The 16343-nt window shown below is 37.4% G+C and overlaps 1 protein-coding gene across 3 annotated transcripts in view; it reads right to left on the minus strand.

Annotated features, from left to right (window-relative positions):
- Window positions 1-16343, minus strand: part of TRAK1 (trafficking kinesin protein 1) — a 138292-nt gene that overhangs the window by 15531 nt on the left and 106418 nt on the right. For 2 of the 3 annotated variants that reach the window (XM_063129212.1, XM_063129203.1), the window contains 8 exons: window positions 15646-15724; window positions 12715-12845; window positions 12466-12540; window positions 11028-11165; window positions 9211-9287; window positions 7965-8201; window positions 6407-6723; window positions 487-816 (listed from right to left, as the gene is read on the minus strand). In XM_063129212.1, coding sequence (XP_062985282.1) covers window positions 487-816; window positions 6407-6723; window positions 7965-8201; window positions 9211-9287; window positions 11028-11165; window positions 12466-12540; window positions 12715-12845; window positions 15646-15724 — 1384 coding nt within the window. The remainder of the gene's footprint in view (window positions 1-486; window positions 817-6406; window positions 6724-7964; window positions 8202-9210; window positions 9288-11027; window positions 11166-12465; window positions 12541-12714; window positions 12846-15645; window positions 15725-16343) is intronic. The other variant, XM_063129221.1, reaches the window with a different exon arrangement.

Consider the following 16343-nt stretch of genomic DNA (forward strand, 5'->3'; position numbering starts at 1 on the left):
TGCATAGGGGAGGAGAGCAAGGGAAAATCTCATTGGATGTGTTGATGTCCACTTGCACAACACTGGATTTAACCCACAAGTGTTACAATCCAAATCCTGCTTCAAAATGAAAGATGATTTTGAAAATCATCGCTTCCAAATGCAGAGGTGTGCAGACACACCAAATCGGTATTAAAACTTGGCTTCTCTTCTCTGGGGACCGAAGCAAATCACATTCTTTTAGCAGCCTTCTCTTATCAAACTAAAGAAGAAAATGTGACCCATGCGCTTCATTAAAAGAAAAAAAAGTACAGCAATAATGCAATGGTTTGTTAGAAATAGTAGTAGTTCTGAAACGGGCTCATGTTAATTCTTGTGTGCACTACCGTGCAGAAGTTACACATGAAGCAACATTGTGGGTGCTGCTCTGTAGAGATGTGAGAATGGACCAATAATCAACATCCTGCAAACATAGCAGTTGTGCTGGACTTAATGAGGTTCCCTCACCAGACCCCTCATCATCGTCAGTCGTGGGCTCCTGCATCTCCTCTGGGAAAGCCTGAGAGCGACTTGGGTAATTCTCGCTGTCTGAAACAGTCACTTGTGCTTGGGACCTCTCACCTGAGGTCTCGGTGTGCTGAATCGGCGTCGAGGTAGTTAGGCCCTTGTATGTAATGTCACCTGACTCATCTTCTTCAAAATCATTAAGGCAGTATACTTCATCCATGTCGAGGTCAAGAGTCCGGAAGCCCTTTGTAACAACCCCGGGCCGTGGGTCCAGGATGCCCCCCAGATGAGGCTGAGCAAGCTGCTGCCAATGGTGCAAAGTGGCGGAACCTTGGAGATTAATAAAACAAACAAAACAGTCAGAATGGGGAGATCCATCCTGAGCTAGGTTCATCAAATCATTACATGGTCATATTCTAGTTGGGGTAAAAGTTGCCTAATTTGCTTCAAACATCATCAGAATTTACATTGCTCTGTAAGATGTCTGCACAGTGGGAAAGTGGATATTAAGATGCTGTTTATGTATTCATTTAAAAAAAAATCTAGTGGGCAAGAATAACGAGATGATTTTTAAAAAAATCCCTATCAAGGGTGGAGGATGATTGCCACTCATATCTTTAATAAGATAAAGGCCAGTTGCAGGGTTTATGGCCACAAAATTGTCTGCTTTCTAATTTTATGATATTGGGCAGTATCCAACAGTGTCATTCCGCAAACCCAAATAGTGCTAGCATGTTGTGCAACTGTTTGCATAATGGATTGTACAATGGGTTGCACAAGAGTTATGTGCAATGGTTTGCACAATGGGTTGTGCAAGCATAATGCACAACTGGCTTGCACAACCATAACTGTAGTTGGATTCTCCTCTTGTGCATAGTTCAGAACTTAGTTTTCGCTAGCACAATATCAGAATGACACAGTTGGATACTGCCTATTGTGTTTATTTGTATTTTTAAGTTTTATCGGCCTTTGATCTAAAAGCAGAATATAACAAACCAGTAATACAATGTAACAGAATGAATATGGATATATTGGTAAACAATCAAACATTTATGGACAAGTTTTTAAAGGCTGAAAAGGCTGCAAGGAGCCAATAAGTATGCTATGAATACAGTCTAGAATGTAATACTGGAGACTAAAAGGGAAAGCTATTATATAGAATAGTGCAAACTACATCAGCTCTATACATATCTAAAAATGAAATTAAAATCTCACATTCTACTTATGATTGCCAAATAAACTGTTATTTACACAAAGCTTGCTAACACATAAAGGATGTTCTACTATACCTGCAGATTTGTTCTTGGCTTGGAAATATTTTTGGTGAGAAAAATGTGCAGTGTGTGTGTGTGTGTGTGTGTGTGTATCACATGCCGCACAAAGTAAAAATGTCAATCTTTAGAACATTACACTCTAAGATTATAATTTATGTTGCAGGGCCAAATGTTGAACTAAAGAATTAAAAAAAAACATATAGCTATAATGCAAGTTCTGTGTACTCAAGGGAAAATTTGGACTTGTGTTTCAATTTTTTTTTTGAAATTGAAGGGAATTATAGAATGAATGTCTGCCTTTCAAAAGGAAAAAAACACAGCACAAAAACTCTACTGGGCTGCCACAACCCTTTGGCCACATAGTATGAGATTATATTTATATGTAGGGAAGAAAGAGCGGCATTACTTTTGAGAATTAGGCATATCAAAAGAAAATGCAAAATTAATCCTTGGCAGTGCTTTGGAACTCCTGTGAAGGAGTAATAAAGAGAAGGATTGCTCTCATGTATCAGCCCTACCCCAACTATGAACGTTTCCTCCCAACAAATGCTTTAAACCTATAAATTAAATTAAGATGTACCTTCTGCTAACATTGAGCCTGATGCAAATTATGGATTAGTGAAAGACCTGGTCTGCATGTTATGATAGCCCACCATGGCTTAATTTAACTGTGGGGCCTGTTGCTGTTGTGTGGGTGCCTGCAAGCACCATTTTTTGAATGGTGTCCGCGGATGCCTGATTTCCTGTGGCTTGTACTGTTGTGCAAACCAAGGCAGCAGTGGTTGTTTGGGGTTAGACAATCCTCAAATAAACCATGGTTTACTAAACCTTATACAACATGACAGATCATGGCAAGCTGGGTGCCATGCAAAAATGATGCCTGTCAGTGCCCAGAATAACACAACAGGTTATGTTGTCCCAGGTAAATTAAATCATTGTGGGCTGCCATGTTGTGCTAACAGTCCCAATGTCTGTGTGGATAAGTAAAATAAACTACCAACACTTGCTAAAGAAAAACTACCAGAGGTGAATGAGCAGGTAATGAGTCCTACTCTTAACATTTACATTGTGATGCCTCTGTGCAGTTACTGTAAAATAAGAGTCTCTTTATGGGCAAAAAACTCAAAAGAAAATAGAAAAGGCAGCAACTGAAACAAAAGCCATAGCTTTTAGCTTGTGATCTTGAATACCCAGATTTCGTTGCACAATGCAAACATGAGAAACTAGGGCCACCATAGTCAAAGATCTATTAAAGTGTAAAATTTATTCTAATTTCCAAAATTTAAAAAAAATAAAACCCAACAAGACAAGTCATATATTTCCAGGGAAGTCATGTAACTCCACAAGAATATTCTCTATTGGCAAACGGTTTGACATCTTACAAAAGGCAAATATCCTACGTACTTGTTAGAATTTCAATTTATATACTTTCTTAGCACATGAATCTTAAATGGTAAGATTCATTAATTTTTTCCCCTTAAAAAGGAACTTGACATACTACTTTTGAAGTGAAAATTAGAAATACAAAATTAAGTCTGCAATCCTATGCACACTTACATGGGAGTAAGTCGCACTGAACTCAAGGGGACTTACTTCTGAGTAGGCATTATAGGACTGCATTGTTAAGTTCTAATCAATCAACATCAGTCATAGGGCTGGGAAATCATAATAAGCAGTCACTTTCACAGAGTGAGCCATCTTATAGAGACAACCAAGAACAGGACTGCACCCAGGGCTGTGAGTGTTCTCTATGAGGCCCTCTCACCTTGCTGTTTACAGCCATGGCATTTTGCTGTTAGAGTTGAGCAAGGGACTTTTGGGGGTGAAAGTGGGGAGAGGGGTAGCAGGAGAGAGGGGTGGCAAAATAAAATTCCCAACAACCTTTGTGCTTCTTCATAAAGAGCAGAACCAGCCCTCTAATAATCACATGTAATAGAAGAGACAGAAAGGGGAATTAGAAGTATAGAAGAACAGAATGCGGCAGATAAAATTTAGTTGCATTCAGTTTATTTGATGGGGCTGAAAAAGTCAAAACTAATCAGGAAAGGCAGTTAATCTCAGCCAAGAGGATGCTGAAAACAGTGGCTGCTTTCATACTTCTTCCAATCAGAGTAACATGGCAACTGGACAGCAGAACTTCCAACATTTCAACAAAGTGAAAGGATCTGACGAACCAAACTCAAAAGATGACAGCTTATTTTTAAATGCACAGTAACTGCTGCTTCTGATGTTGCAATGGCAGTCTTAGCTTCTTCAGCATTGTTAGTAAAGCACCAGAAGTATCATAATAAGGGAGATCACTAAGGGCTATGGACTCCTGAATACTTCACACTGAAATGACGGCAGCAGGTCTCAACACTGTAAAATATGCACAAGTCCAAGCATTTTGACATGTTTCCATTGCAACATTTTATTTTTAATTGTAAACTATTGTACCTTACTTTTAGAGGGCATAAATATGGATTTACCTGATTCTGATCATACCCATGAACATAAGATATTGTTCCCAAGCATATTAAACTCATTCAAGTGTCTAACCTAAATTTAGTTTTATGGGATAGTGAAGGAATGGTGGACAAAATAATCAGGGTCATGTACAGTAGATTCACTTGAACAGCAATCGCATATACTGAAAATCTAGGAGTAGTATCCGGCTAGCTGGCATTAATGGCGTTGCAATAACATAAACCAATGCTAGCAAAAAATAACAAGGGGCAATTTCCCCCATTGCTCTAGCAAGTGCTAGTTACATTGCACAAGCAGTGGTTTATGCAAGTGCAATGCCATTAGCACTAGCACTGGGGCACAGTTAGATACTACCCTATATCTACATGTTTTCCATTACATTATGGTTTGGCAACTGAGAGCCTAGTTAGGGGCATCAAAAAAGTGTTAAAGCACCTAATACCATCACTGAGAAATGAATATTTAGATCTCTGCACAATGGTTCTTGAATTGATAGATGCCTTTCCATTGACTGTAGCTGGTTCAAGTGCTAAACGATTTTATAGTTCATAGATAAAAATTATGTATCGTTCTTTCAGAAAATGGTAGCGGGGGGGCATGTTAAAAAGATTAAGCTAAAAATGTTACAATACAGTTTGATGTAAGATAAAAGGTATTCATACTGTTGCCTGATCAGTAAAGAAGCCGTCTGTCATTTTTACCTATAGTGGCAGTAAAACTAAAGAATCCACGACTAACTCTTTGGATATAAATTTTGCAACAATTTATGGTTCCAATCAAATGTATTTTAACAAAGCACTGAACTTGAGTGTATCTCCTATTGTAAATATTCCTTTAAAGAAATAGACAAGAGTGAAAAGAAATAAAATAATATGCAAAATATAATAGATTACAGTTGAATGGGGAGGGGGAAGTATTATGTTGCTGCTTTTAAAGTATTTCCCCAAGTTGGCTTCCAAATTTTAAGAACTATGTTTTCTAAATAAGCATTCTTTTAAATATTATGACTCAAATATTCACACACACATACACACACACACACACATCAACAACAAAAATGTATGGCAAATATTTTTAAACCTGGAAGATGGCCAGTGACAGCAGAACAAAACGTTCAATGTACAAAGAAAAAATGAACAAGTGAAAAATCAAGAGAGACAGAGAAAATGGAGACTGAAAGTTTATTGAAGAAGAAAGAAGAAAGATGTGGATAACAGAAATCTACAATGCTAATAACCAGTAAATGAAGGTTGGCTATCCAATATGCTTCCTCTAAAGTGATTTAAGAATTTCAGGTAGGCACTTTGCAAAAGCAAAAAAGGATATTACTTATTGACCCATTTGAGTTGGTAGTATATGCCACTTTCATGCAAAATAAATAAATAAATTCTGTCCATGAAAAAAAATAGTACCATGCTTTATTTTGTCTTACACTGGTCACAACAGTTAAATGCTGTTAACAACCTGAAATAGCTTATGGACTAAAACATGAGAACAGGCAAGGGATAGATTTACAAGTTATAAATCCCATGATTGTAATCTAAACACAAAGTTATGCATTTTTTTAGTGACATTTATTTCAATGGGGCTTAACTGTGTCCTGGACTGCAGGCCATATGTACTATAAACAATCCTCAATGGCTATTGAAATTGGGGGGGGGGGAGAGAATACTGATATCCTAGTCCTTAGTTAAGGCTGTCAAATGCTGTGCGTTTGTAGCAATCACTCTGAAAATGGCAGAACAACTCAAATACAAGTGATTTCAGACTGTTGCCCATAGAGTTAAGGTAGTTGCACAGAACTGCATGAAAATCAACTGCCTCATACATGGCACAATTTAATGGATTATCACTCAACTGCTCTTTTCCATATATATAGATCTTTACTTTCTCCTCTACAGTGTTCTATGAATATGTGAATGACCCTAAAAATTCAAACAGAAGCTACTGAATTATATGAATATAGGGACACCGCACACTTTGTTTTACTCCAGGAGTTGCTTGTTCCCAAAAAATAAATAAATCCTACTCTCAGAAGAGTTCAAACAAGCAACGTGGATGGCTATCTCTAAAGTAAAATGAGTACGTGTTACAGAGATTTCCTGCTTCCTGTTGATGGAGAAGAGACCACAGACAGTCACTAAGGAGAACAGATAAAGACCGAGGCGCTTTATTATCACCTTCTAAGGGCTTCACAATCTGAAGCTTTTCTGGGAGGTATGAGCGACTGCTGATGGACATTCCTGAATATCCAGTAAATTCAGAAAACCTGGAGTGAGTTCCCAATGACATGATACTGTCTGTTGGAGTAATGGAGCCACTATGGATTTCCCCCTTCTCAGCCAGTTCTCTTAGCTTTCTTTCCTGCTCTTCTTCAAAGAACTTCCTCTCCGACAGGTAGTTCTCTCTCCGAAGCGACAACCTTCGAAGGGCTGTTTCCAGGTCACTAGAACCAGGTGTTCCCGGGGTTCCAGGTTTTTTGTTCTTTTCTTCATTTCTAAACAAAAAAACAAACACACTTTAATTTATATTTTGCATACATGCAACAAGCAAAGTGAGGTTTGGGGGCTTTGGGGTGTGTGGGTGTGTTTTTAAAAACAGGATAGTGATATTTGAAGTGCCAGAAAAACTGGAGTTTCCAGCTCTCTATAGCAGGTCAATTGTTTTACCAACAGAATACAGTCATCCACTTTTGAAAATATGCAAACTGAATGGTAGAGTTGCAAAGGTGTGATGTTCCTTCATTTTATGCCAGCTGTCAACGTTAAAGAAGTTCAGACCACATCCAGATCTCACACGCTGCCCATTCAAACTAGGAGGGACCAACGTATACCATGACAGAGATTTTTGGAGGATATACTGGTTTGCTTTCCACCTCAGTAGTAGACCATTAATTACTAACAATGCAACATCCTTCTAGTATGGTAATTGTTCGAATCAGTTTGTGGTTTTGAATTCTAGATTTGTCTCCCTGAATTATTTGGCAAAGACTCATATACTGATTTCATTCCCAGTTGCTAAACTTGCCATCACTCTTGAGAGTACAATTTGATTGGGAAACTTGTGAGATGTGTACAGTCCCAAATTGGTTTTCTGTGCTAGGGAAAAGCTGGTGTTCCTTTCTAAATAATAAAAAAAATACGTTTCTAGCTCACCTGGGCTGCAGAGGCAAATTTGTGTTGGCAACCCTTTCTGTCTGGTTATCAGTGCAGCCCACCTTTGATCTGGTTGCCATATGGAGTTTGGAAAAATGGTCTGACTGGTGATTCCAGGAGCCAGCCCCTCCTCCTTCTGGTATATGGACAGTGAATTTGTTAAACCCATCTATATTTGTTAAATCAATTTTCAATTGGTTTTAGTTAAGGGTAATTTAGTCATCGTCATCATCATGAAAACAATTTGACTGAACCATTAGTGAAATACAATTACTCAAGACTACATTTACATTTGGGAAAGTGTACATTAATTCTCAAAGGCCGAATATAGCTAACTTCTAAACAAGATCAGTGTTAGAAGGCTGGAGCACAGTAAAATTAAATTTGTTCTGAATATTTCAGATAAACAGATAAGATATTCCTTATAATGTCCAACTATTGAGCTAAGTTATTCTAACATATATATATATATATATATATATATATATATATATATATATATATATATGCGCAAGTCATGGATTGAGGAAAATGAAGACCTTGTTCTAGATATGCATCTAAATTCCAGCTATGCATTACTGACCCAGAGTCAGTAGATTCAGTTTCTAGGATGATGCTATTAGTCTTGTTGTCTATCACAATATTGGAGATGTCTCCTCCATAGAAGCTGGATCTTGGTGTGCTGACACAACTAGAAATGACCGAGTTCATTGCTGAAGACTGGTTAGATCCTGGGATGTTCATCGGAGATGGAGTTAGCGATCTCTGCTTTACCACCTGGTTGACGTTTCGCACTGTGTCAAAGACTCTCTTGGGATGGCTGACAAAGACACAGATAGTTAGTAACCATCAAAATAAAAACCACAGAGAAATGCTTATATTTTCTGCACTGATGCCACAGCACAGTTAACACAGTTTTTGTAAAGGAAAAAAAATATTGCCATTGTGCCACCACTATATAGATCACTAGCACAACAGGAACTAGCAGTTCCAAAAATAGGCACGGAAGTAAGCGGAAACGCTCATTTCCGAATGGGGCATGTAAGTGGAGCTCATTTCCTGTTTTTTCATGGAACCACTAGTTCCTGTTGCACTAGTTGCCTGCCCCACTACTGCAAGGACAGTGTCAGTTACTATGCACGGACCTGTAGATGAACAGTGTGATTACTTATTCATCCCTGTGATTTATCAGCAGACAAAACTTTGTGTCATTAAAAGTTATTTTATTATTCTGCAGGTCTGCTTAGCTTCAGCATAGTTTTGATACCACGTGCCTTGAGACTGTAACACTGTTTAGCGGTGTCTTATTATCAGCCTTATTTTGCTATATCTAGTAATCTAATTACATAGAAAAACACCCCTGAAGAAAAGTGAATGCCAATTTATTACATACGGCAAAATAATAAGTGGAAAAAATGTTTTCCCCCCCACACTCATTTTCTCCACTTACATAGTTTGCACCACAAATTCTCACCTGTGCTGAACTTTATTTTTGTTAATCCATATTCTCAACAAGAAAGTAGTTTGTTTACTTTCCTAATTTTAATTATAATGTTACTGAGAAACATTTTACTTCCCCCAAAAAAAGTTTTAAACAGCTTTAAAACCATACTCAAGCTGCCTTCCCAATGCCTTTCATCTTTAATATAGAGGACAGTTTCTAAGTAAGGAATTCAGGTCCATCTTCTTTACTCTAAAGAGGAATAGTGCAAGTTCATACTAAATGGATTGCATAAAAATTTAGTTTCTATCACATGGGACGTTAATTACTCATTAAAATGTAATTTTTCCTATTAAAATATCAAAATATCACAATGCATTGGCCATACGTTAAGTCAGGGGAGTCAGAATCATCTAGATGCAGTTCTTTTCGCATTGAGCCTTCAATTTCTGCAGCCAAGGAGTCCTGTTAAGACAATTTTAAATGGTGTCAGAGTGTGTTACTAACACATATGTCTATTTTTGTAATATGTAATGAGGTTCATGACATCAGACCTTTTTTTTTTTTTTACAAAATACCTACTATATGCAGAGACACTTTTATAATGGCCACTATCAGACACGTACTTTTCAAACCAACCTGGCAACATACACAGAGCAAAGCAATTTCTATTTTGCAAAGATAGATCTGATTAGAATGGCATGCTCAATGTAAAGAGTTTGACATAGAATGGAAAGCTTCCTTGGACCACTGATGGTCAAGTCTGTCTTTAATACGCATGGGAGTTTAGAAATTGTATACAAAACAACCTTAAGTTTATAAATTATAAAACAATACACATTTCCTGTTTATAGTCCATATGATCTACAATGAAAACAACTGCCAGAAGTTCATATATGCAATAAGGACCTTCTTTATATGGCAAGAGAAATTAACCATGTAGTGAGCCTTCCCTCAGCAATAGCTCATGCACCAGACACATCACTTTTTAAATGCTCCTGCTCATTCTGTGAACGTAATTCTCCTTAGAAAAGGAGAAAGCTAGAGATGGTTGATGAAGCCATTTCCAGAAAAAGTTGTGCTAGAAAGTTGCAGCTCAGCAAGTGCTGCATGAAGCTCAGGGATGGCAATCATCCTCTCTAAATTGCTGTTTTCAGAAAACTGAGATAATTCTGAGAAAATCTTAACTCATTAACCATAAAATGTAAAAATGAAAGATTTTCTTTAGGATTAAAATCAACCATGCACCACCGACATTTAACACACTTCTTTCAACTAATGCATTTTACAGCAGCTATGAATTGAAATTTTACATGCTCTCTTAAAACAGAGTCCTGTGGGACTTTAAATACTAACAAAATGAGTTATGGTCTCAGCATTCTTTTAGGCTAGAAAATTGAGAGGCCAGAAAAGAATGGCAGCATTTTACTTGCTAACGAACAGGTAATAGTCAAAATCCTACTTTTCTTGATGTTGCTTAAATTTAGATGCAACTGGTTTGTGCATATCTTCCCCTTGTAACTACTAAGGACCAAGTGAAAATGTACATAGTAGAAATTAGAGGACTACCTGATTGGTTTAGAATCCCAATGCCCACTTACCCATATTCTTGAAATAGGTGATTTAAATGTGAGCATTGGGCCAAATAATCATTCACAAAAAAGAGATGTTAAAGTTTCCTGTATTTCTGAATTTCATTTCCCCTTACTGTATGGAATGAAATCTATGATTTTTAGAATTAAAGGTCTGTGGTCTATACAACCAGTACTAACAAATCCATCAATACTAACAAAATCATTGTGGCGTTATTTTTTGGAGGCAAGAGACTATTTCATTGGGTGTATAATTTAGATGCATTTAATGAAAGGTCATCTTAAACATACCTAATATTGGTCCAGTTCTAGACTTTTTAAACGTCTATTTGTAAAGCAAGAATTTATCAAAGCATTCCTTGCATTTTACAGTATGTCCAATACTGCTATTATTTCCAAAACAGGTTGGAAATAATGCTCTGAAGCTCTGCTTTGAGGGCATGTGTGCTACAACACACACACACACACACACACACACACACACACACACTGATGCTTCTCTCAATATTTAATAGAGTCTATTTCAGAATCTATTTCTTTAAAGTAATCAAAGTTGCATCAATGCTGGTATGAGATGAGTTTTCTGGGAAAAGATTCTTGTAAGGCTTCTCACCATGGGGAAAAGGCCTAATGAGTGGTAACGGCGTGATATGGCATTTGGCATTGTTTTGTTCCGAAGGTTCTTCAGCTCTTCTTGTGCCTCATGAAGCATTTCCATGCACTCTGCATACTTGTCTTCCAACTCTCGTAACTGCAATGTAAATAGATTGAAAATGATTTCCATGTACTAAGGGGTATCGAAAAGCCACAGCTATTTATGACGGAAAACACTTCTTTTAAAAAAAACACCGAAATGGTGGTGTATTTATGAATTCTATAATATACATGTACATTTCATTCAGTATATATCTATTTTAATGATGGTTCTGATAAATTACCGTTGAAGAGATTGAGTTTTCAAGCGGTTTTGTGAGCTGAATTACTGATGTAAACTGCATATAGTTGTTTTTTTATCTTGCAAAATTTATTCTGTCTATCGATGGATCAAGGATACTGACCAGACTGGATTTCGTAAGGCCTTGCCCACGCATTTTCAAGCTGTTTAATGTGGCAATGAGGACTAGCAGCTTACCTTGTAATGGGAAATAGCAGAAAAGAAAAGAAATAATGTTCTTCCCTTATAGAATGCACTCAGAGAAATGGATAATGTTTGGAGCTCTTCTAGGGAAAAGTTTTCAAAGAGTGTACCCCAGATATTTAACACACAATCTTAAGAAGCATTCAACTGTCAGACAAATTAACAGCCTTACACTAAGAAGAGTTAGGTATGCTTCAAGTGATTGATGTAAATGGGGTCAGACACACCTAACTCTGCATAGGCTTGGGCTGCAACCAACTCCTACTTTACTTACAGCTGTTACAGTGTAACCCTATACAGTAAATCTCACTGTGTTCAATGTGGCTTACTCCCAGGTAATGTGTACAGGATCACAGCCTTAGAAATTCTTTTGATTAGATTAGATGAATAAAAGCTCTTTATCTTAGACACTTCAGTCCTTTCTTAAACCCAAAGAACAGAATGTTCCTGTTTCAAAGGTCTGCCTGATGGTAGCCCTTCTATAGTCTCAGACCCACTGCAGAGTCAAATGCATAGAGCTGCACAGAGAGGAAGTGTGGTGTGAGAGGGAGTGTGGTGTAGTGGTTAGAGTGTTGGATTGGGAGGCCCACTTGGTGATTTTGGGCCAATCTTGCTTAGTTTCTTACCTCCACCCCCACAAAATTAAGCTTTTGAAGTAAAATAACCCTCCTGAATATATCAAACAATAGACTAGAGTTAAAACCAATACTACATTTCTGAGACACATATAGCTCTGTGACATAGTGTTATGTGAAACTATGAAATTTGAGGTCAAAAACTAGTATGTATATGTTAATCTCTAATTCAAATTATTCTCTGGTATGAGACCAAGCACAACTGGGAAAATATTTTCAGGCTAACCAAGAGCAGTTTCCCTGCTCAATAATTGTGATTATTAAATTGCCAGACTCACTTCTGCTGTGAGCTGCCTTTGGGCATCTTTAGCTGCTCCCAAATGTTGGACAAGTTCTTCATTTTCCACTGTACACTGAAAAAAAAGACAACAATTAAAAACATTACAGCGCATTTATAATCCCACAAGTTATCTTTCTTTGAAAGTATTCAATAGATTTTGGAACTAAAAGGGCATATCAAAAAGGAAGCAACAAGAGAGACGGCATTATATTATATCTATTTCCCCCAGCTAGTGCTTGAATCTTACAGCTTTTGCCTTTTTCTGCAGATCCACTATTTGAGAGAGAAGATGGGTGATTTCTTCCTGCTGTCGTGCAGCATCTTCAGTTTTCTTGGACAACTCTTCAGAGATACTGGCAATCTGGATATTTGCATCTCCTTAAATAATTAAGAAACAAAATAAGCACCACTTTTAAAAAAGAAAAAATAAGCGCACGCAGGAAACCATTTAGCACACCAATTAGTTGCTAAATCAAATGAGTAGTATACTTTGATGAAAATATGCTTTAAAAATGAAGAGGAGATAACCCATATGTGATCTGGCATTAAGAGGGTTTGCCAACAGATGCAAAGCTACATGGAATAAGACAAGACCATAAATGTTGGTGAAGTAAATGATACTGTTGCTTGTCCATATAAACAAGCCCACAAAAGTTGCTAGCTTGCTGGGGTCTGGCGGTAATGAAGAGTTCTGTCTCTCTTGCAGCAGCCCAATGCATGAAGGAGGGGGGGCATCCTTCCTCTAGTAACCTGCTTGGTTTCTAGGCTGGGTACAGAGGAGGGGTGGAGCATCCCTTCCCTCCTCTGCCAGCCTGCTCACTCACCTGCATGGAATTCTATGCATTCGACTGCATGCAATTCCTGGTCATCTATGGCTACTAGGCTAGGCTGCTCTAACAGTAGGATGTTTTCTTGCAACAGAGGAGTGAAGTGAGGTTCTCTCCCTCATTGTCCCATGAAGATAATGTAGAAGGGTACGACGATAATGTGATAAGGATCTTATTAACACAATCCTGTTCACCAAAGTGATTCTTCCCAGCGCTGTCTCCAGGTTTGTGGAGGGGGGGGGGGCTTTGGGCAAGACATATTCAATTTGCCCCCCCCCTCTCAGTGAATACCTTCTCACCGACATTGTCCCCAGCTATAATTGGTTCTTCTCCTTTCTCATCATTGGTCCCACTTGCTTGTTTGAGAGGCAGAGTCAGTGAGCAAGTAGGCAGTGGGGCATCTACTGCCCACCCCCTTCTCACCCCCAGCTGTCCGGGCCGGAGCAAGAGCTAGGTGAACAAGCAGATTGCAATGGTGAAGAGGAACAGCAACACCAGGGGGCTCTTGTCAGTGGGCCCCTGCTGAAGCATCAACCCTCATCAGGTGCCCCACCATGCCTACCTTTGGTGGCAGTCCTGGTTCTTCCCATGCAATACTCTAATTTCTACATTTTTATGTTAGTAGGGAGGTACGAGGTACCACCTGGAAGCAGCAAGGATACCACTTTGGGAATGTAAGAATTGGTTCTTATTTCATGAAGTCTGTGTATTGAAACAACTGAGATTTCATTCTGTTTTTGACATGCTTCACTGCAACATTTTAAAGCATCAAATATCATCACTATTTTTTTTGAAAAAAAATCATGCCAGATTCAGTCTCATTCTTTAATTAAATGAGATAGCCCTCATATATGTCCCACTGAACTCCAGGGATGCAAACTTTGATAATAATAATAATAATAATAATAATAATAATAATAATAATAATAATAATTTGTTACCCGCCTCTCCCTCTGGATCGAGGCGGGGTACAACACAAATAAAAACACCATAAAGTACATAAAACTAATCCTAATAAGAAATCAAAGGTATTTATATTTCATTGGTGGTTTCCTATAATCTATGAAGAAAATGAGATCTGGCACAGTTGTCAATAATTCATACTAGAACATTTTAATACCTTTATATAACACAGAATATATAAATTTTTAGGGTTGGATGAAGAGGAAGGATGTCACTTTTAAAAAAATCAATGGGATTAAACTTGACTCATTCTTTTCAACAGCACTAAAACATTACTAACTTCCTCTGGATCCAATTCATATTATACAAGGTAAAATTGTTCTCTCCACTGAAAAAGACATTTATTAATATCAACTGAAAAAAATATTCTTTAAATGTTTTTATTCTGGAACACCTGAACAAAGAACCATGATATCAGAGCCATTAGGTAAGTGTACAGGTAACACTTCACTTTTCTTTTTCCTAAAGCTTTTAAAACTTGATTTTGTTCTGACTTTATACTGTTAGTTTTACCCTACCCAGTGCCTGTTTACCCTGCCCTGTGCCTGTTTGCATTCTCTTCCCCTCCTTATTGTTTCATTATGATTTTATTAGAATGTAAGCCTATGCGGCAGGGTCTTACTATTTACTGTTTTACTCTGTACAGCACCATGTACATTGATGGTGCTATATAAATAAATAAATAAATAAATAAATAAATAAATAATTGAATCCAAAAGAGCTTTTATCATCTGCAATAACCATTCGTCATTTTTCTGAACAGGCACAGGAAGCATAGATTTTTTTAAAGATGATTATTTAACGAAATGGACTACAGAATTCCACGTCAAGCACTTTGACCTGGCACTGAATACACTATTTAATCAGTCTGAAAAAACCTCATCTACTTTCAATAAAGGAAGAAAGGGTTGCTTCACATGAATAGTATTTCAATGTTCCTTAAACCATTTTATTAATTTAAAAATATTACTAGGCCAAGGTCATGAAGCAAAACTACTGTGTAATGAAGCCTATAACTAAAAAGAACTTATAACTAAAAATATTAGATACTATAAAAACGGCTTTGCTTTGCTTTATAGTCTGCTACTGATGGTGCTTTTTTAATGGGCTGGGTGTCGTTTATTTCTTTTATTATTGTTTTGTTTGTTTTATGTTATTTTTTACTTTTACCAGTTGGGTGGTATACAAATCTAACAAATAAATAATAAATATATAAATAAAATAAAAAAGGGCAGGGAGGGATGATAACTGGAAAGCAGTATACACTTAGTAAGGCACTTAGTATCCCTTAGATACATGCCAAAATGGCACAGAATCCAAAACAACCCCATTGTATCTGATTAACCTGACTGTTCTGTCAAAACAACACAGGAAGAAGAGATACATACTGAGCTCCTTCACACAGTCATTCACAAGTTGCTGCTCTTTCTCTTCATAAGTAATGGTCTCGGTCTTCAGCTGGCAGGCCTGTTCAAGAAGTCCAAAATTAACATTGTGTTAACATCTTGCCATTGGGTTTTAAAAGGGAAGAAAATCTTCCCACAGAAGAAGTCACAATTTCAGGACAATAGCAAACAACTAAAAGGTTTCTCCTTTTCCTCCGTGAATATCATGAATAATGAAGAAATTGCCACAACTAAGTGTCATTGCTGAAATTGGGAAAAGGAGGAAGTGACAGGCAAGATTTAAACATCACCATGGATGAACAAAATACCAGATTTAATGGCTGGAGAATACGTACAGCTAAACACCCATATTCTAACACAGAATCAACTGGAATATAAGATTGCCATGTTCTTGGGCAAGAAGGCTCAAGGGAGATTATACTTGCAACTTCCAATGCCATATATACCTTCTTACAGTGTACAGGGCTGATCTTGGGAGTAATGCATGCTAAAGATATACATCATTACTTAAGAAACTACCATAAACTGACTTGCATCTCTTATTCAAAAATCTAATCACTCTGGGATTTTCTTTAGCATGCCAAGCAAAAAGTGTTTCCATTTGCATCAGATTTCGTGTATGACAACCAGTTTCTAAATGCTATGGTAATGCACCGTTTTACAAACTAAGTGTTCATGGC

This window comes from Elgaria multicarinata, chromosome 1 (assembly GCF_023053635.1).
Source record: "Elgaria multicarinata webbii isolate HBS135686 ecotype San Diego chromosome 1, rElgMul1.1.pri, whole genome shotgun sequence".
In the NCBI taxonomy this organism is placed as follows: domain Eukaryota; kingdom Metazoa; phylum Chordata; class Lepidosauria; order Squamata; family Anguidae; genus Elgaria; species Elgaria multicarinata.